Genomic DNA, 22,321 nt, shown 5'->3' with positions numbered 1-22,321 from the left:
ACAAAATACCAAGAGAAAATTGTGGTAAGAAATGGGGGGGGGGGGAAAGCAACCTTTATTCTATGTAAAATCTTTTACAATTAAAAATTTTTCATATGAGACGCATAGTTGTTTTTCTCTTAGAGAACTGGAAAAGGTAAAATACTAATATTTGACTGGCTATCATAAGGAGTCTTACAAAAGTAGTGTTTCTCAAAAAGGCTCGATTTATGGACTGTATGCAGATGTTCTTAGAGAAAGTGTGTGTTCATGTGTATAAAGTTTTTTGATGAATAGGAGGAGGGGTAGGGAAGAAATGTAATTTGTGTACTTTATTCTAGTTTTTCCATTCCACTCTGCTAGCATGAAATTTGGACAATAAATCATTTGAACTGTTTAACTTCTACTAGTAGAAAATGAGGAAATAGTGGAAAGGAAAAAAAATTTAAAAATAGTTGAGGGACCCAGACAGGGCATTTTTTAATGAATATGGCAGCATTATATTTTACTCAGGCTTAAAGCCCCCAAATTGGCAGAAAACTGTTATTCCTCTGTTAACTTTAATGAAAGTTGGATGTCTTAAGTTGTTTGCAGCATCTGTTTCTCAACTGAATTTTGATTAGAAAGAAAATCATACCTTTGCTGGATTTAGCAAGCAAACTTGCCTGCTTTTTAAAAGGGGATAATTCACAGCTGGGTGGTACGAAGTAGTAGCTATGGCTTTTAAATTTGAATAAATGATAACTTTTTTAAAGCAAAAGAATTGGGATTATCTATCATTCTTCCTCTAATTATTTTTTTTTTACCATTTTGAGAATTCAGAAAAAAACTATTAGCTTTTTTAAGTAGTGTGATTAACATCCAAAATAGATAACACCATTTCATATTTGGTGAAATGGTAGAAGTAACCTGCTGCATCAGCTTTTAAAAATCATTTTAGATCTGAAAGACAGAATTTTCTGATTACATTAATAGAGGCATTATTGAAAATGCTTTTCTGTTGAAGATGCATTTATATAGAAACAATGTGGTTTCTGTGGGTTTGTTGCTTTGGTTCTGGTTTGGTTTTTGTGGGTTTTTTTTGTTTTGTTTTTTGGGTTGGTTTGGTTTTTTTCTTTGGTATGCCTCAGTGTGCTTACAGCATAAGCTTTGTAATTTGCTTTTTGAGGAACACATCTGTTAGTTGTCCCCTCAGGTATGTATATGATATTTACTTTTATTTTAGAGTCTTAAGTAATGTTAAGAGTACCTCTGAATTGTAATCCTGTTTCTTTAAATTATTGGGGCATAAAAATGTTACCCTTTTCTACATCAAAAAACAATCAATAAAATACAATACAATAAATTATTCAAAGATGATACAATGGGAAATTGGTTTTTCTCTTGATTCAGAAAGCTGGATAATTGAGTTGAATTTTTACGTCTACAAAAATCAATGCCTAGGTGGACTTTGGAGGAATGCCTATAAAAAGACTGGCATTTGCATTAAGTGGCAGTACTAAATTTTTTACTGAGTCACAGATGGTGTTTTCCAGTGTTTCATTTTTGTTTTATCATATTGCATCAACCTATATGTTATGGCACAACAAGCTTAAATTATGATGTAGATTTTTTGTGTGTGTGTGTACTAAATTCACGCTTTTTTTGGAAGTGATGACGGTGACATAGAAATCCTGAATGAAACCTGGAATCTCTCTCTTATTCTCAAAGTATTTCGTAGACCTCAGCTTGTTTAAATGCAGGATATGTTAAATATTTAGTGAGCAAGGTTTTTGTTTTCCTTGGTGACTTGTTTGGTATTTTATTAACAGAGGATTTCTTGTGGCAGTTGGTTTTTCTTGTTTTAAACTTTGAGCTTACTGAGGTGTGGGAACACTTGGCCTTTCCACAAGAAAAGATGTGGTGGGGTTGTGGTTTTCCAGGAGTGGAGGGCTTTCATGTTTTTATGATGGCGTGGATGTTTTTAATTTTTAATTTAATACAAAACTTTAGAAAGTGTTAACAGGGAAAGAACTTGGGAATACATAACTTTTTGAGGACTTTTTTTTTTATGTTGAAAAGATTAATCTCTTACATCCTTGCAAGCATGGCTGTTTCCTCTGGTCTGATTTTTGTCATCTTGGGAAATTTTAAACCTTTAAGGATTTCACACTGTTCTCAGTTTCTTCATCTTTTTCAGTTGAATTAATTGCAAGACAATATCAAAGGTGGTATCCGTAAAATGTTAGGATGAGAAATGTGTTTCACACACTTCGCTTTCTAATGAGGTAAAGAAAAAGAGACTTCTCCATTATGCCCACGCTGAGCATCTGGGAGATCAGAGTGAGTGGTTCACTGAATACTCGTATTAAACAGCTGAAATGACAATTAATATTAGATAAAGCTAAATGGGCTAAAAGGAAATGGATGCCCTTGTTCTGATGCACTTGTCCTCAGAGACACATTTGTGTATTCTTCAGTACAGTTTGGCCTCCAGTGAGGTGTAAAGCAGCTTGCACTGGTTTTTTTTTGTTCTAAAAAGTGTATATTGGTTGCAAACTCATAAAGATTGTAGAAAACCACTGGTTTCTTCCTCCTCCTCTCTCCGGGAGATAATACCTGGAAGATATCAGCAGCAATTCAATTCACTCTTTAGAAAGCATATTCTTCTCTCAAGCCTTCCCAGGTGAATGAAAGCTCTTTGAGAAAAATCCCATCAAAGATGTTAGCAGTCTTGACTTCTCCACCCTGTACACCAACTGTGCACAACTTAAGCATTTAAATGGAAACCTTTGAGAGTACATAAAGCTTTAAGCCATGAGTACTCCCTGTGCTGGAACGACTTTTTTTCTTTTTAGGAGTAGTAATTCAAGGTTACTGTCTCAATCAGAACGTTTTGACCACAAGCATAGTCTTGAGAAAGGTGAAGGGAATGGTTCGTACCCTGTGGTTTGAGTTCTACAGCAGTTAGCTCATGAACCAAAATGCATCATTACTATCATCCAGTTAGTGTTATCATGAAAACTGTCAGATTTAAATGCTTAAGAGAGCTCTTGTAACTGTTGCCATGGTAATGTCAGAACGAAAACGTGGTAGTTTTCATCCATATCCCATGTTCAGCTAAATTCCTTTGCAGACATTTAACTGTGAAAGGAAGGTAGCATATTGTACCAGGCTAGATTTCTTTCGCGTTAAACAGAGAAGTTAACGAAATGAAGACTGGAATTAACTCTTTCTTTGAAAATGAAATGTAAATCCTAGATGCAAGTGATCTAGTTCTCTTTGCTTTTGGTTTGACAGTGCACCGACAGTCATATATGTAAAACGCTCTCTGTGGAGTTACTGACCTGCTATTCATAGAATCGTAGAATCATTTGGGCTGGAAGGGACCTTTAGAGGTCATCTAGTCCAACCCCCCTGCCGTGAGCAGGGACTTCTCCAACTAGATAAGGTTGCTCAGAGCCCCATCCAGCCTGACCTTGAATGCCTCCAGGGACGGGGCTTCCACCACCTCTCTGGGCAACCTGTTCCAGTGCTTCACCACCCTCGTTGTAAAAAATTTTTTCCTTATGTCTAGTCTAAATCTACCCTATTTTAGTTTCAAACCATTACCCCTTGTCCTGTCACAGCAGACCCTGCTAAAAAGTCTGTCCCCATCTCTCATATAGGCCCCCTTCAGGTATTGGAAGGCCGCAATGAGGTCACCTCGAAGCCTCCTCTTCTCCAGGCTGAACAATTCATGCCATTGTGTTGGGTCTTGTGATTACTTTGCTTCAGGCCATAATAGAAAGCATGCATTGCAGTCACAAACTAAAAATTTTGTTAGAAGAATGGATTTACCTGGCAGATTTTTATTTTCTCTGGAAGGGGAGAGGTGCAAACATTTATCACTAGAAATTCAGATCCTGCTTTCTAGTTTGATCTCACTTTAATGCTTTCCCTTACCACTGAGCCTGCCCTGTATTTTTTAACCTGTGTGGTGTTGATCAGCTGCTGCGTTTTTAGTTTCACTCTTCTGTTTTCTGACATTCAAGAGCTTTTTTAACTGACCTGCTGTAAGAAGTTGTTCTTCACAGCCCTCCCCCAGCCTCCCGCCCCGGAAAGCCTTTGACTTCGCTCTTGCTGTGGGTACAAAGCAAAGACAATGTTCTCTCCTTTCTGACCTACATTTTCAGTGGAGCATTGCGTAGCTGGCAGTGCAGCTTCCCTGCCTCCCTCCTTCCTCCCCGGCTCCTGTCCCAGAGTGGCTGGGTCTTGCAAAGCAGAGCTGGAGAAGGGAGGTGGGACTGGAGGTGTAATCTATAGTCATACAGCAAATGTCTTTTAGGTGTGATCTGCGATCTGAAATTATTGCGGTCAACAGGGGTGAGACTGCGTGCCACCTGAATCGTGTGCTGTTTTGGAAGAACAATTTGAAACAAGAAGGACGATAATGCTCTTAAAATTTGATAGGTGCAGTTATTGTAGTGTCATTATTGTCCAATATTTACTTATTTGTGTTATTTGACAGCATAAAATAGGGATTCATAAATGGGTTTTAAAATTGGAAAAATATGTAAACAACTACTGATGCTCTTGCAAATCAGTGACAAGCCTGTTCTTGCTAATAGCACAAAAGTAAGAAGTAGTAGCTTCTGTATCTATCTTCCTTTTCCCTTTCATCTCCTCCTAGGAAGTTTTTGTACATTGCAATGAGTATTCATTCAAGAGATAAAATTTTCTTGCACTGTGGGATTATGTAGGTATTTTAGATTGAAGTGTGATTGGAGATTGTGTTAACATATCAAGAAAATTGGGGTTTTTTTTGGGGGGGGGGTGTGGCCTAAAGTAATGACTTCTACGTACTTCCCTCCCCTCCAGTTCCTGATTTAGTATGGATTTTGAGACAGTTAATGCATGTCTTAATATAATCTGAAAATATTTTGTAAATATAGACTGACACAGTTTATATTACTGCACTGCAAGGAAAAGCAAATTTAAAATTATTATTTTAGTAAGGTTAACCTGAAAACCAGTCTGTCTCATCTCTTCTAGATCACTGCCATCATATAATTTTAAATTTATAGGACATAAAAGTAATTTATAACATTTAAGTGAAGATCTTAATGGACACTGAATTTTGCCTCAGACCAGCCACTGAGGCTTGGAAGTACCTTTACCTGTAACTTTTTTCAGACTAGAACAGATTGTGAACTTTACCTGTGAAAAATCTGTCAATGGCTGGGGATAGCATCAGTTGTACTACACGAAAACCTGTAGCTGTGCATTTTCCATGCCCAAATCTATTGATGTGTGATTTGCAAATAACTCCCATCACTGATAGAACTGGAGATGTGAAAGGAACAGTTCTTTTGTTGGTGAATAAACATTTTTTGTGAGACTTCATTTTGGTTATCTAGTATCAATGTGTAAATCTTTTAGTTGAAAGTTAAATAAATAGGGAAAAATTATGGAATTCCAATTTCTGATTTTTGTTACCATGCTTCACTTTTCTAAGATTTTTCTTTGCCACAATGATGGTACTGATGACGTTGCTTTTTTTCCCTGTAATAAGTTTTGAGTCATTATGACTTCGTATTTGTTTTCAACCTGAAGCAGACACACAGAAAAGTAGTAACATTTACTTCTGTACCTCAGTGAGTAAACTAGTTATATCTTTTTTTTTTTTTACTGCATTGCAGACATGTTAGACTTCTAGATACAAGCTTGTATCCTATTGCTAATGAAAATGCATTTTTTTTTTTCTTGCTTTATGGGGAAAGGAAGTGAGAGAACTTGTCAAAGCTTTTAATGGTATAAATAATTATTGCACTATTTTTAATATGAACTGTTTTTATATTCTAGTAGAGTGAGCAAATAGCTTAAACACAAGCTAGAAAACAGTAAAAACATTCAGAGAATGAAATGTAGATCTTTCATTCTGTAATTACATATTTCATACAAGCTGTCCCTCCTGCTCCTGAAAGCTTTGTAATGAACTGTGCAAGAAAACAGTACTTGGATACAAATGGCTTAAGACTTTGGCAGTCTTGATAATGATTCAAACATATTTATAGAGTAGTTTCAACTAATACCCAAACATTAATACAAATTTTAAAAAATTATGTTGGACACTTAAAAGGGCATTAAAAATGGCTTTTTAACTTCTTGTACTCCTCACTAATATTTTAACTAGCAAGAAGTTTGATATACTGAACTCGTAGGCGTTGTACCATAATTCTGCCAAGCTTGTGCAGATTGGCATCATGCATGAGCTCCGAAGTGGAGTACCCGAGAGGTTGTTTGGCTGCCAGACTTTATGATTCAAGTGCCAGATTATTTAAGGTTTAGTTATTAACCTCTTGGACTATACCCAGAAGCCAGTAACAGCATTTTGAACTAGCCAGAGTTGGTAAAATCCAAGTAGAGTACATTACAGTATAGCTTGAAAGTGCTGAAGGCAGGGAACAGTGTTGAAGTCCTCTCCAAGAGGGTGGACTGTGTTCTTGGCCAGCATTACTGGGGGAGAAGCCACTTAAGGGACTGTACATCTTCCAGAACCAAATACCCTTGAGTAGTAGCTGGCTTTCAACTCTCCCTCTGGTTCTCTAAAACTTGCACTATTGTGTACAGTTTGCATATAGTTAACTTAAGCCAGGCGGCTTTCAGTTGGGATATTAACTGTGGCCTGGGTTAGCTGGAAGGAAGCAGGCAAACTGAGTGTGAAGAGAACTGCAAATGGGTGTTGAAAGAACACTCCCAAAGACTTTTTCTAATGCAGCTTGCATCTCTGTGTCACGTGAACGCCAATACTAATCATGTAAACTAAGTGGTTACGCTTTCAATCTAGTTGGACAAATCTCTTCTGCAGAGAGTTACTATTTTTACACACACTTACTTTCCCTAGAAATGGACATTTCTACGATTTAAGGTATCTTGGAAAAGCACAAATGTATAATTATCATACCTCAAATACAGCAGATGACAAAATTTAGTGGAGCATCACCAAAAAAGCTGTGACGAGCATGTCCCATACCCATCTTCAATAGGAGCTCCTAGAATTTCTTCAGAGAACTAGTCCAATGCAATACGCTCTGGTCATGTGTGTAAGTTCCTGCATACAGACAGCCTTAGGGCTGCTAAGACTGCTCAGTAATATGGTTTGTCTTTTCATTACAAAGGAAAAAAACCTGCTGTGATTTCTCTATTGTGCATGGTATGAAAACTAGGCTTTAAGAACTAGGGAACACTAGAAAAGTCAAGTATTGCTAAAGCTAGAAATTTCTTTCTTCCTGAGCAGCTTTCCCATAAGAAGTGAAGTCTGAAGACCATAAATATAATCAATTTTATTAAATAATAAAAGTACATCAAATATTTGTATTTTGTCCAATTAAAAAGTCCCAGTCAAACAGAAAACTAAGCACAGTTCCATCATTTGCTGCTAAATCAGAGGTGGGTATTGCTTACCCTGGCACTGTGATAAACAGTAATAACCTGAATCTGATACAACTCTGCTGTAACTCTGTTGGAAAACAAGGTTTAAAAGTTCTGTTTGTTAGAAAACTGGAAACCTGTAAATAGACCTAACCTACTTCTCACAATTTATTTTCTATGGTACATGTTGTGGCTTTAATTTTTAAAATTGCTTAGATTTTGTTCTTGCCCATGTTGCTATCTGGAACTCTCAGTCTTACTATGACCTTGTCTTCCCCACCTGTAATGTAAGGTGTGTCACTTAATTTTCTCTAGCAGACCTATTTTCACTTGACTGATCCTTTTTTTCTGGCAGGCAGGAAAGAGCAAAATCCACAAAGATTTGGTTGGTTTTCTCCCTCTTTCCACAAAATGGAACATTTTCAAGACTGTCGTGAAAGACTTGAAGTTCTGTTTTGCATTTCTTGTCAGCCTTTGAGTTACCTTGACGTTATGTAAGGAAATTAATAGCAGATTCAGTGGATTTGCATGAAGACGCCAAGGTGACTGTTCCTTGGCACCAGGTTTTAGGAGCTCACCCTATGACTTCTAGAGAATTAAGTAACTTTTAGTCAGATCTTTGAGGAGAAACTAGTTGAATCTATGGTAGAATCTAGAACACCACTTGCATTTCTGAAGGTGATATACAAAGTGGCAGTCTTCTGAACTTTGATTTCATTTTATCCTTCCTTCTTAACCAAAATAAGCAACCTTCCCAAAACTGGATCTGCTTTAAGGGAGTACTTTTGTAGTGTTTTAGAGGTCATTGGTAGTGTCTCACTAAATTATAAATGTGATATTGCTAAATGTATTATACGTTAAAGAAGCGTGTAATAATTTTAATGTGGTATTTGAAGGTAAGACTGATCTGCCCTTTGTGCATTTCCTTAGTTTTTAATTTTTCATTTTATAGCAATTCTAGATAACAAGAAATCATTACATTGAAGAGAACTAGAGCTATGAATGCATTTTTAAAAATAAAATTTTAGTGTGGAAAAATGCTCAATTATATTTTATTGGCACATAAATCAGCAATTGTACCACCAAAGTGTGCATGCTTATTATTGCACATTGACACAAAAATCCTTATATACCATCATCTTTTTTTCCTCAAATTTTCTGGGAAAACCTTTTGGTTATAGTTTCATAATATTAGTGTTATCAAGAGCTATATTTTTTTTTTAACTTAAAAAAATAATTTTCAGACTCCACTATGTGATGGGGATCAACTAAAAGCTGTCCCATTAAGCTCATCCATTTTCACTGTACATGCGTTCAGTGGTATTTACAAATTGCACATGGAGTACGTTTGACAGGGAGCGTTGTCCTTCTAGTGCAGTTTACGATGGCGATACCTGCCTGCCTTTTCTTTCGCTGCATTGGCGCAGGCATTGTGCTTATTTTGTTGTAAGTGGTTCCAGTATTTGATCAGTTCACTAGGTTGGAACTGATGGGAGGTAATTAGGTGGCTATATTTACAGCTGGAGTAAGAAACTCGCCAGTGATTGAAGACAAACTCATTGGGTGGAGGCATAGGGTCAATTCGCAGCTTGGCAAGACAGATCCCCACATATACATCCTCTAAATGTAAACGTCTGATGCTTAAGGAGACTTTAAAGATTTTTTCTGCTAAATCTCCAGAAAAAACATAACCAGTTCCAGAGCAGAATACAGGATAACGTTCACTTGGATACAAATCAGGTGGCATATACCACTTACTATCCTTGTTCCTATTAGGTGCATAACCTCTCATTAAATAACCTGTAAAATACTTGTGCCTTGGAGGAAGTTCTGGTTTCAGAAGCTTGTGTATTAAATATTCAGTATTGACAAACATATCACTGTCAGTTTTCATAACGTATGGAACGTGTGGACAGTAAGATGCAACCCAGTTCATTCCCATCAGAGTTTTAATGGTTAAATTATAGTAGGTGTCTAAGTATTCTTGTTGAATGATGTCATGGTACTGTCTGCTTTCCTCTAGTATGGTACGCTGGAGGTATCCGTTTATCTTGAGACTTAACCCCAGCAAAAAAATACGAACAATTTGGATGCCAGGTGTCAGGCTTTCATTACCCCAAGTTTGTCGAATAGCTTGTCTAGCTTCCACCTGGCCTGGCTCTGCAGCTATGAGCAATATTAGAAAAGGGGTCTTCTCCTGGCACTTCTCAGGCTCGTTGATGATGTATTTGAAATGATAGGAAGTTGGATGCCCAGTACCTTTCTCGTTGTATATACTTCCATTGGCACTGAGGGTGTTTTCCAAACCAGTTACTCCTTGCGGTGACAGGTCCGTGTTGTTGGAGTTGGTGACTGTTTGAGGCCTGAGCGTCTGAGGTACAGCATCTTTCCACACGTTCCTTAGAGAGCTGTGGTTTGTCTCGCTTTTTGTAGATCTAAATCCTCGTATAGTGTAAGCCATGGGATTTTCTTTGAATCCAGCCCTGCCTGGCAGCCAGTCGTGATGATTAAAGAACAGAAACATAGCAAAAAGAAATACGAGAGAGATCAGGCCAATGAGATGGGTGCGAAACAGAGACCTTTTGGTATTCCAGGTCATCTTTGCAAAGCAGCAGTGTCGTCTTCTCCACTGAAGCATGTTGTAAGAATCCAACACAGGGATATGAGACAATGGCCAAGCAAAATGCTTTTCCGATCGTTTTTGAATCCACTGCTATTCTTTGGTATTCATTTTCTTTTGTTCATTTTGAGTAATTGTCTGCAAATGGCTCGCTCTGCAAAGATTTAAAAAAAGAAAATCAGGAATCTTTGATTTCATGCACTCATAATATAAAAGGTTAGAATGAGAAACTAGATATAAACCTAAAATTGAGTTCAATTTTTTTGAAAAATCAGCCCATAAACAAGGGTGGATTTATGCTAAAAGCCAGCCTTGTTCTATGATTAAAGTTGACTTGATTTGTTAGCTTTTAAAAATGCTTTTTTTCATGGTAAAAGTTTTGACAAACATCCTGGGTACAAAAGGGGGGGGGAGGGGATTGATCATGTTAGCAGAAAAAGTGTGAAGTAGACGTAAATAGCTTCATGTATACTGACTGTGAAATCCTTGTACAGTGTTTGAGAAGGACTGAATGAAAAGGCCTTGATACCAGATGGAAGGTTTATTGGCATTAATTAAAATTGATTTGACATGCAGAGGCTAGTACGGCTCACAGTTTAAAAACCCTTTTTGCAAAATGGTCATGTATTGGTGGTGGGACAGACGGTGCAAGGTTGATTATGGCAGAGTTGTGTTAGTCACAGTACACTGCTTGGCGTGTTTCCACCGGCCCCGGCTGTGTTGAGAAAGTCAATGAGAAGATGCACCTGTCAAAATTAATTTTCAGGGTCCAGTAACCTCACTGCGCAGCCCTCGGATGGTAACGCAGGATAACATATTCGGTCATTTTTCAGGCACCTTTAACCTTCTACTCCGCCATGAAGGAAAATACTGAATGGAACACTTGGCTGTTGTGCCAGGCTCATGTGCAGCCAAATTAAAATGAAGCTGTTGATTTTTAGTACGCAGAGATCTTGGGTGAATGTTCATATTAAGTGGAAGTAAAACTGCACAGTGCTAAGTTTCTGGCAAACTATCTGATGAACGTGATTTTTGGTTTTTCTCTATGAATGTATATGTAACTACTATACTTCTGCTATCGTGTGGAAATTTCAAGTATTGTTACCAGCAGCTGCAACTGTAGGAGAAAGTGCCAAAGTAGTCCGTGCTTCATTTTCTCTTAAATTTTTTTCATATTCAAGAGCAGAGTCAATATGGCAGCTTCATGATGCTGCATATTAAAAGCTGATCACATCATCTCGTAAATGAACCTTTCACTGCACAGTAGCAATTCGTTTGTGATTTTCAATTTGCTCTAATTTATTTCTGGGCCCTAGGGTTTTGTATAGGAAAAAGGATGACAGTTGGAACAAGAGTCCATAGAAAATGCTATTTCTAATATAAATGTGTAATTTATTAATTGCTGTGCTATCTTCTAAAACCAATATTTGGATTAATTTCTGCATTTAAAAACTAAAGTGACATGTTATATGGGAAATTACAGGATTTTACATTGCAAGAAGTAATTTAAGACGAGATGGCAGTTGAGTAATGTGTTGTTAAATTGTATGTGCGTGACTTAACAGTCAATCTGCCTGGTTCATGCGAGGGAAAATTTGTATTTCAAAAGGGTAGGGGGAGACGTGTAACTAAGGTTTCATTTCATTACTGTCCGTCAGTTTCTATACGGAGACAAGGACGCGTACGCAGGTGGTGCCTCTCGGCAGTGCCGGGGAGCGGGGCTGTCCCTACCGCTGCCCGCCGCTGGGAGGCGCACGCGGGTGGGGACGGTGGCGGCGGTGGTGCCGCTGCTCGGCTCCCCTTCCCGGACAGCACAATGTTTGCCGGGTGGTATATTACATATTTTCTGTTTCTAACAGCTGTTAAACGTGTGTGTCTAAAGTATGCAGCTGGAGCATTAACCTGAAATTCCACGGTACTCAATTCTGCTTTAACTCAGACCTTATCCTTGTGTAGAATAAAATGAGACCCAAATGTAGAAGACTTAGCGCTTATCTGACCGCTCGCACCTGCTTTGGCACCCTTAGAGAAGGCGGCTGCCCTCAAACCTGGTAATTTTTAGTTTCTCCACAGTGAATTTTAAGTGAACGCTCAGCTACTCGGGAAGAATATCTCTGCGTAAGCAAACATAAATGTCACTTCAAAGGGTACCCTGGATCTCAGGGAAATTAATTGTTTGCTACCAGTTGGGAGGGCAGCAGTGGCAGTATATCATTAATTCTCATTCCATTGCATGCGTATGCAGCTTAGGAAGAAAGTCAAAACCAGAATTTCACAAATGTAGAGTAGCAGCTATAATTTGTCACATTGAATTATTCCACTTCTAAAACTGCAGTCATTGGATACACATACTTCAGCAAATCTGCACTGCACTACTAATCTGTGTTTAATTTTTAATTGAGGTAGTGTTGTGTTAAGTGCCTGCTTTCATAGAGCAATAGGTGAAAGGGAGAATCTTAAGTTATGGAAATATTTGTATAAACTGAAAACTGTTTTCAGGTGCTGTCTTTCCGTGATGCACTGAGAAAGTGTCCCAGAAAAGGCAGTTGCAATGGCTGAACACCCCCCCACCCCTGACTGCATGCTTACATTGTGCAATTAAAGTAAGTTTTACAGTGAGGGACAAGACTAGAATCATAAGAAAGTTAGAGAGTAGTTTCTCACTTACATATTTCCTTGATTTTTTCAAGGTGGGAGTTTCCTAGAAAATCTTCAATCTCTGTTTGCTCTTTAAAAAGACATTGTATGGATAGAGGAAGGACCCACATCTATCTGTCAGCTGCATGAAACTATTGACTGAAAAAAACCAAATAATTTTGTATCTCGTTTTCTTTGTAATTCAGGTGTAAAACATTTCAAAATGCACAGTGGGTATTAAGCATTTGAAATACAGCAATAGTAATTGCACCTTTGAAAAAATACTATGTGCTAGAATGCATTGTTTCACGGTAATGTAATCAACTGTCTCTGTATTTTAAAAACACCATCAAATAGTATCGTAAAAATACTACTTTCTCTGACTTTAATTAGGGCTAGAGCATTACTGCTTCTGCCTAAACATTTAAAATTTGATTTCACAGAAAGCTTATGAAGAGGCACCAATCATTGTCATTAGATAAGAAGACCTAAGTATAGCAAAAGGTCTCTATACAATCACCTTGTCCTCTGAAGGTGTGTTGTTGCATGTAACTCTTCAGTCTGGAGATATGACTTATAATAGTTCTACTTCATTTTTGGCACTTGACTGTGCAATCACTGATGCATTATCAAATGCCAAATATATAAACTGAATGCCCCTTGAATTTTTATTTGTGGTCTGTGCTCTGCTGGTGTTTTGGCTGCTTGTACTTTTGTTCTGCTCTACAGTTATATGGCTTTGCAGATTGAAGCATTCGACTTCCTATTCACACGTCCTGGATATTCATATTTTGATTAGCTGTGTGGGCAAACTCTTTTATTAAAAGGGAAGAGCTCCAAAGGCAGCCTCAGTTGGTATTCTGATAAACAGCAGCAGTGGTTGCGTATTAGGCCTCGCATAATGTGTCTGAGTTCACTTATAAACTGCATTAATCTTTTGCACAAAACAGTACTCGGGATGAGGTTTGTTGTGCAGGTTTTTAAATGTCAGATACGGGAGTCGCACCGCTAGCTAGGCATGCTTCTGCAGGAGTATTGCCTGAGGGTACCTTTTTTTGTTGTTGTTTTAAAAGTTCTCTAAAGTGACCGTCTCTTCTAAATGTCTTAAAAGTGGTCTGAAACCAGTGGCTGTAGTGTGCTGCATCCTTAGGTATGTGAACTCTTTCCAGTTGCAGTTGTTTTATTGCATGTTAGCATTGCCTTGGGCAAAGAAAGCACATTTGTATTGACGTTTAATGATTTGTTATAGCTTGTTGGTAGATTCTGCAGATAAGCACTCTCTTTCTGTGGCGTATTAAATTGCTATAGATTTAGGTCTTAAATTTGTATTGCAAATATTAATCTTGTTTGTTTGCCACTAGTGATGAAGTATTTAAATTTCAACAATAACTAGAAATGAATGGCAATTAGATGGAACGTCATTTTACAATCCAAGTTAAACAGTCAGTGTTTTCATATTAAACAGAAATTGTGCTGATGGCATGAGATAAGTTACGTGCTCACCATTTTGAGAGTATAGTGTTTGAAGGTTTCCTTTTGGGATGTCAGGGGAACCTGATGTTACTTGTAAAATGTGGTGCCTGATTGCACTGCTGATGGTTTAAATCATGTCCAGTCTTTTGCACGCTCCCCATTTATGCTTGGCTGATATTAGCCTGATGACATTTTTCTTGTGTTTTGGGGGAGGGGGGGAAGCAAGCATAAAAAGGGCTGAAGGTACTTTTAAGATAATGCAATTTGACTGCGTGATCTGTTTTGATGGTTCGGTGCTCTCAGCGTGTCACATCGTGGCCATTTTACCAGTTTTTTTAAAAGATTACTTTAGATGAGGATTAATTCTGACCTAGTTTGAGAGGATTTCTAACTGTTCTTTCTATATTGGAGGGGTTTGAGTTTTTAATTTCTCAGTTAAAAGCAATCATTACAGTAGCTATGTTATCCCTTTAATCCCTCCTCTCTAGCCACGCCAACCTTGTGCAGACGGTAAGCAATGCATTTAGTAAGTGTAAGGTAGTGACATTGTGCAGTGGGAGAGGAAAACCTGCTAGAATTCTTTCTCCCTGCTCACAGACATGTTATCTCAGGGCTCTGCAAATTAGGAACGATCGTTATCTGCAATGGCTGAAAAGGTAACAGACAATCGAATGAATATCACACGCAAGGATTTGACATACCTTCCTTGGTCAGGCCATTTATGGTGCGAGGATTATACCCACAGAAAATAGTTTTGGCACGCCATCACTTCAGCAAAAAAGATGCTATCGAACATGCGCACATCCCCCAACAGCCTGCTTCCTGCGATTGCTTTTCACAGTATCCAATCTGTCCATCTGTCTGCTCCTTGCTGTGTTACCTTCCTCGCTCATAAGTGGCGTCCTTGTCTTGGGGCTTTTTGTTCATCCTTCGAACAAAAGGACAGTGGTTCTCGTTTCTGTTCTGATCGGAGCTGTCTGGTGTTCACGGCCGATGTATTGGAGCTTTTACATCTGGTGTTTCCCTTGTCGGACAATGCAGTGCTGTGTTCTCTTCTCCTCAGTATCCATATTTCTAATGGTAATGTTAGCAGGGAGTGCTCGCACGTAGTGGTTCAGTTGCCTTCAGTAATAGGATTTCCCTCTACTCCTTCCTTCATTGTTGCTAGGCAGTAATAGAAATGGTTTTGAGCTGTTTTAACCGAGGATTCTGGTCTATAAAATCCATTCCGTAGTTCTTCAGCTGCTGCACAGGCAGGCAGCAGTTTAAATGTGGGCTTTGACAGATGCTGTCTTCTGACAGAGCAGAATTTAACGTCATTGCTTGGCTGAATCCCACGTGATTGTTTGCATTCATTTTGACTAAATCCAAAGGCAGCCAGAAAGCTTTACAGGCTCTTGCTTCTATTTGATAAATGATACATACTCAGTTCAAGCAAAATGATAGGTGAATAGTACAAAAACTGTATGATTATTAAATGAATGATTAAGGGTTTTTTCAAGTTGTTTTCACTTTTCCTTGACACTGTAACTTACGATTCTCTAGGGGATTTTTAATGCTAGACGCTGTATTCCTGTATTCCAAAAGCTGTTCTGCAGTGCAAAGGAATTATAAGCATTTAAATACCGAAGCTTGATTTAACTCATTTGGCTCTCTTTGAGTATAAATCTTTTGTGCCTTCATGCTGAAGAAAAAAAATAATTTATTTCTTGTCTCATACTTTCCTTTACACTTGCGTACTCTATAAACGCTGCTCTTCGTAATCTTAGGTTAGTCAATTAAGCTGGACAACACTAATGTATAAGCACATGCTGTTAAGCTGCCTTTCTGCTGTTAATGGCTTTCTTCCTTGCTAAAGGTCGAAGTCTGGTATTGCAGAATCGAGGGCACTTGATTTCAATTATTGATGGATCTAAAATGTCTTTTGCTCTTACAGACATACCTGTGTTATACAATTGGTCTTTGCGGTCCTAATGAAACTTGTGTTCCTTTCATTTCTGTCCTTTCAATGACTGACCCCTCTATGCTGAAGCATCTTATTATATTTACTGTGTGTTATAAATAAAATATTGCAATAGATAGCTCAGAAAATAGAAAGCTACCAGCATACTTACCCAAGTGTTTATTAGTCACAGTGTTTGTCCACTCTATTTCGAAAAGCTAATGACTAGCTCTTCAGACTGTTGGGGGGGGGGGGGGGGGTTGTTTGTTTGTTTTGTGGTTTAGTGGTGTGGTTTTGGGTTTTAACCAAAGGATAAAGAAAATACAATTACTCTATCATACGGTATCTCTGATAATAGGATTGGGGGTAGGTATGGCCTTTACCGGCAAATAAGGTTTCCCCAGGCAGTCAGTGTGTTTTACTATTCTAGATGCATATTCTGATAATTTGCTAGAAACATAATCAGATTTATATCCTCCTAACTAAATCACCTATGTACACTAACTTTCTCTGTTAATTTAGTCTTGTTTTTAATGTATGCTTTTCCTATCCTAATGACAATTTTCAAAAATCCTATGATCCTATTTGAGGACGTTTTAGGAGCATGAACATATTCCCTGAATATAAATATAATGTGCGTATCAGTGAAGACTTGTATCTCCTCCACTGTAAAAATGTTGTATTTAAATAAGGGGGGGATGTCAGTGGGCCAGTGGAGCGAGAGAGGACAGTCCAATGTCCAGCACCACTTACTGTTCTGGGACATTTAGGAATAATTGAGAATCAGTGCTTTGGGAGGTTGCATGTGTGCTCAGTCTACTGAATTTTCCGCTTAAAACATGCAAAGTTTTCTTATCCTTACTCTATGTAATATACAGAACTTTATATAATCTATTGCTGTATGTATACAAATACACAAATATGTGACAGAGTCTGGCTAGGAGTATTGTCAATTTGCTGCATTCTGAGCTACGAGTAGGAAATCAAGGGAGATATTCTTGTAGTTAATTTACCTGTGTTGATTTACATGGAAGCAAGTAATGTTTTTTCAAATACAAGCATGTAAATCTCCGTCTGATTTTTGCATTTTCAGATAAGACACATAACGTTGTATTCAGAGAAACAAGTCTAAATCTCAACAGAACGGTTATTAAACTCCATAGTGTTTCCACTTACTTATTTACTACTGCTTCACTATACCTGAAGTGTATCTCTGAAGGTTTGTGAGTTCTATGTAGTATGTTTACATATAGGGGTAGGCAGAGCTGTTTTTATTTTTCTGTAAATGCTCATTAGTAAATATTAAAGGTACAAAAATCCCAAGGGCAGTGTTCTCTAGATTGAATCTGTTTTAAAGGAAATTCAAAAGGGAATGGATGTCAACTTTGGTTTTTAAATTGTGTGACCGTATCACTTGGACATAGCTTGTAAAGTTCGGGCAGAGCTGTTGTCTGTTGATATGGGTAAAATTCCTTATCTTGCCATGTGAACAAATTGAATATTGAATTCTTAAATCTTAATAACCAATTTCTTTTGTTCACTCATTCTTTGCTTTTAAAGGATGAGCAGGTCTTTGCTCATCTTACAAAAAAAGTAAGGAAAAGCTTTGATTTTTCTACTACTTTCTATCTGGGTGTGACTGATGTAGCTTTAAAGAGTCAAAGTTTCAGGAAGAAATGCCTTTTCTTTTATAGCACTTTCTTCTTTACTACTTTTAAATGATACTTTATGTTTCTGGGTATTTCAGGAGGGCAGAGCTTGCTTTGTACTGGAAATACGACACGAAGGTTTGAATAATCTTGCTGGGCTGGAGGTTAGAATGAGCTTTATCTTGGCTAAATCTCACCATGAAGGGTCAGCGGACTGCTTGTTCTTGATCTAGGGAGTAGTATGTTCTGTAGGGTTACTATGGTTACATCTTAAATTAGAGGCTGCAATGTTAGTGTTTGAAATGTTGCCATCTATTAAGACTGAGAAGGAGTTACTCTGATCAGAAGATGTGCAGCGTGTAAGGAACACTACAGAGTTACCGTGGCCAGTGAAAGCTTGACTGTTCGTGGAGTTCTGCAAAACTAGAAGCAGATGCAAGGAGTCAGAAAAGATGTCTGCTTAGAATAACCTGTGTATGTGACAACTGTGAATAATGCAAAATGGACTTATGCAAAACAAAGGTATGTAGATTTGGAATATTTTCTTAAAAAAAACTTAAAAAAACTTCCTGCTCGTCATTTTTAGAGGGTATCAGCAGATTCTTGTCTGTCTGGCTTTAAAATAAATCAGATCCTAAGGTTGAGCCATCAAATAAAGTTCTCTCTTGACACTATTAATAGAAGTTTCCCAAATCAATTTAGAGTGATCGCGATAAGTGTCTACTGCTTGGTAATTTTCTGCCTGGTGGCCATGAGTCTCATGAAAGTTAATCTAAATACGTATATCATAGCTGGCATGTCAACTGTGCTTTCTGGATACTCCATGAATACTTTGCAAAGATTATTCCATTTTATCATAGTAAAATGTAATATTATTTCAGCTGTAATGTGTTGAAAACCTTGCAAGTGACAGTTCAAAATGATTAATGGCAACATTTCCAAGGTTGGTTATTTTTGCTTTTGAACCTTATTTTTTCCTTCTGGAAATGTGTCAATACAGAATATTGTAAATACTTAGTTTTAATTTTCTGTGTTAAGAATTATTATGTATATGGCCAGTGGCCTTTTTTTATTTGCTTCAAAAAGCATAATTCTCCAATAAGTAATTTAGAGTGGAAAGGACAGATTCATAGAGTATTTGTAATTTGCTTGGCTACTTTGTGATCCCAACATTTTCCTCAACTATCATAAGCATGTTTGTAACTGAATGAAAAATAGCAATCTAGAAATGACCACAAGTGTCAGTATTGCCTGCCTTATTTTCCTTAGCAGATTTTCACCATTGCCTGGTTGTGAAATCCAGCTTATGCTTGCTGCATTTTTTTATAAATGGTCAAGATTTTGCACTCTATTCTAATCACACCCAAGCCATAAACTTAGTGATTTCATTAATCTGTGAATGTCATAAACTTAAAACAGAAATGTAGCAATATAGATCAATCTGAAATCATGACAGAACTAGAAAAGGTTTCCAGTTATTCTGAAACGTGCATTTTTTTGTTTCCTAATGAGTAGTTGGTAGTGATATCATTCAATAAGAAATATAAGCACAAGCCTTAACTTAGCAAAGTTGTGAGAGAGATAAAAGACAAGTGATCTCTTAAAGTAGGAGGGTGCTTCTTATTCCATCTGCCTGATGAAACATTTCAAGGGGATGTTTCATAATTCTCAAGCTTGCATTTTTTTATTAAGTAAACTGATGTTCTGGGTATCCAACTGGAATTCAACCGTTGTCCTATCACAGCTTCCTGTGAAGAGCAAAGGTTTGGAGTACTTCAGAATTCGTTGAAAAGCCAAAATACAGAATGGTTTTGTTCTACTTTATTTCTGTTCTGGTTTTGTGTGTTATGCAAATCTTGTGTATTGGACTACTGTCCAGACACATTTCTTTCCTCAATAATGTGTTGTTTGCTTTCTCTGTCACATCTTCTTTCTTTTCTGTATTCCCATTTTTCATGTCTTCCCCCAGGCTTTGTGTCCAATTATTGCTGATCTCAAGTGCTAAATGCAGATTTTTTTTTTTCCAGGGGATGGACAACATAATTGCATTTGTATTGTGCAGTAGTTTTGGTTGCGTGGATCTCCCCTGATGAACTGGCAATCCAGTGCCAGCAGTAATATTTTCTGCCTGTCACAAGTGTTCCTTCTGCATTCTGAGAAAGCAGGGACTTTATGAAGCTTTGATTCAGCACAGCAGGGGAGAGAAGGCCAACCAGCAGAAGTAGCAAATGTTCACAGGCAGTTTAAAAAACATCTGTGGAAAACAGACTTCTGTTTTTCCCTTTACCTTATGACTTACCTCTAGCTCGCACCCTCACACCTCCAGCATGACAATTTGAAGGGAAAACGTAAATTCTTACAGAAAGTGAGACATCAGGGAAGAACTGATACTACATATGAAATCTCTTAAAGCAGGAAGATGGTATGCTATGGGAGTTAATAGGCCACCAGCTCTTACACCTAAGGAGAAAAATGCGTTCTTCTGGCTGTTGCCACCTGTCCAGCCCCTTGTCTCTGCCTGATTCCTTCCTGCAACAGACACAGGAAGACCCTTTTCCCTTAGGCTATTGTCAGGCTCTTCAGGCATCCAGCACTTCTCTCCCAATGATTTGAAGTGTCTTGACCCATCAGGTTCATGAACAGGATGCACACCTCCTGCCCAGCACTCTTCCTTGGACTGCTGGATGAGCTACACAGACTTTTATTTTTTTAAGAGATTAGCATCTCCAACTGTTCATCTGCTCACTACAATTTTTTTTTTCCCTGTGTATATTGTTTGTAGGTGAATATGCAGGCATTTTATCAGCCTCAAAAATTCCTGGTTTTGAAGTTGAAATTCGTGACGCAGATGTTTAGTTAATGTTAAATAATATGAAATTGAAGAGCTGGACTTTTAGAACTATCAGAATTTCACGTGTCTTGGGGTTGAGACCTGTATTGATTCTTTCAGTCTGTCACATTTCCTCAGTAGCTTTAGTACATTAATTCCTATAGCTCCATCCTGTAGGTATCGTCATTTACAGCTAATTCTGTGGGACATGCAGGGTTTACAACAGAAATAACAAAGGTTTAGCAAGTGTCTTGAGTGCCTGAAGCCTTTTCTTCAAGCACAGATGCTTAAACTAGGAGAACCAACAAAATCTGTGGAAAAATCTTCTTCAGTGATCCAAGAGGTTCTCCTTGTAGTAAATTTAAGCAATATTTGTTGGTATCCAACAAAACCTGGATCATAAAATGGAGAATAAGTCCCCTTTTAAGAGTTTCTCCGCCGCCCTTTCCTTGATGTGTTGGGGGAACTAAAATTACTCCAAACACCCTGCATGCTACCTAGTTTGATAGAACTACTTCAGCTTGGCCAACCAGTTTCATGTATCTGTTTTTTCCTAATATTGTTCCATGTTAATGATTCCGTCAGCTTGAAGTAGTTCCTAGTCAATGTGTATTAATGAAAAGCTGATTTTAATATGTGCTGAGTTTTATCATGTAGTGTACTTAATATCAGTGAACTGATTTCCAGTTATTTCAGAGTTAATTTTGCTTTGCGGCAAAAATCCTTTGACAGTAAATGTTCATTTGTATATGCTTCTGATGAACAACGAAATCAAGTCACTATACAGAATGATTTTGCATACTCCTAGTTGTCAGCCTGTCCTGCAGACTTTCCGCTTTTGAAATTCACATTAAACTTATCCCTTTAGCAATGTCCAAGGAAAAGGAAACTATGTTGTGGAAGTAGTGCTTTTTGTCTGAATAACTGTTGTCCTAATTCTTTCTGTAATGTGTGTAAGATTCTAGATTAATTTCATGAGCCTGAGGGTTTTTTTTCACATAAACTACTAATGTAGAGTTGGAGTCACCGGGACTCCTGGTTCTCAAATACGTGATTCAGAGGAAATCCTTAGACATCAGTTTGTATTGTGTTAATTGACAGAGAATATTGGTTTAGAACTAGAGAATTTTTATTCTTTTCTGCTCTCTTAAACTATATTTCAAACTTAAATTCCAGGCTTTTTATTTTCTGTAATTTTAGTGGCTTCTAAAAGAAGAAGAAATTGGAGACAGTTCCCTTGTATTTTGTCCATCTCAAGACATAGTATTAAGAATCATTAAAGCATATTGAGGGAGGTATATGTTTCATGGAAAAAATACCGCATATATTTAATGTAATAATGCTGAATTCATAAAATTTGGCCTAAAATAAAAGATTGTATTTTTGTGTAATATAGAGATAAATATTCTTGTAACTCTTAATCAGCATCTGCAAAGCTTTCTATCACTGATCCATTTTACTGGAGTAAATTTATAAGGACCATCTGTCATCTAAAAAAGAAAAACCTCTTAAAAACACACAACCCCCCCGCGTCATTCTCTTAAACTCTTAAAAGTCTCATGACCTTGGATGATGGCTTGCACATTGCAGAGTCTTTTGAGTCTTTTAACTCTTTTCCTCTCCAGGATTTGCGTAACTAGGCATTCAGACTTCTACAAATACTTTTTCTGTAATTTTCGGTTGGTGCATGTTTGTGCTTTACTCATGTCTGAATATTATGGTTTACATTGCAGAAGAAAAGAAATAAAGCTTGGGAGACCAAACCTGACTTGCCCCCCACCCCCCCCCCCCCACTCCAA

The 22,321-nt window shown here is 37.7% G+C and overlaps 2 protein-coding genes across 2 annotated transcripts in view; one reads left to right on the top strand and one right to left on the bottom strand.

Moving 5' to 3' along the window:
- CDC73 (cell division cycle 73) overlaps positions 1–22,321 on the top strand; it is a gene marked incomplete at its 5' end in the record, with an annotated part of 102,965 nt that overhangs the window by 46,625 nt on the left and 34,019 nt on the right. The window lies entirely within an intron of this gene.
- Positions 8,606–15,030, bottom strand: B3GALT2 (UDP-Gal:betaGlcNAc beta 1,3-galactosyltransferase, polypeptide 2). Its single transcript, XM_009702857.1, has 2 exons — positions 14,803–15,030; positions 8,606–10,143 (listed from the first exon to the last, which is right to left on the bottom strand). The coding sequence occupies exon 2, from the start codon at positions 10,007–10,009 to the stop codon at positions 8,741–8,743; it is 1,269 nt and encodes a 422-aa protein (XP_009701159.1). The 5' UTR covers positions 10,010–10,143; positions 14,803–15,030; the 3' UTR covers positions 8,606–8,740.

This window comes from Cariama cristata, unplaced genomic scaffold, assembly GCF_000690535.1.
Source record: "Cariama cristata isolate BGI_N322 unplaced genomic scaffold, ASM69053v1 scaffold5516, whole genome shotgun sequence".
Classification (NCBI taxonomy): Eukaryota; Metazoa; Chordata; class Aves; order Cariamiformes; family Cariamidae; genus Cariama; species Cariama cristata.
This window is presented reverse-complemented; position numbering and strand designations above follow the sequence as displayed.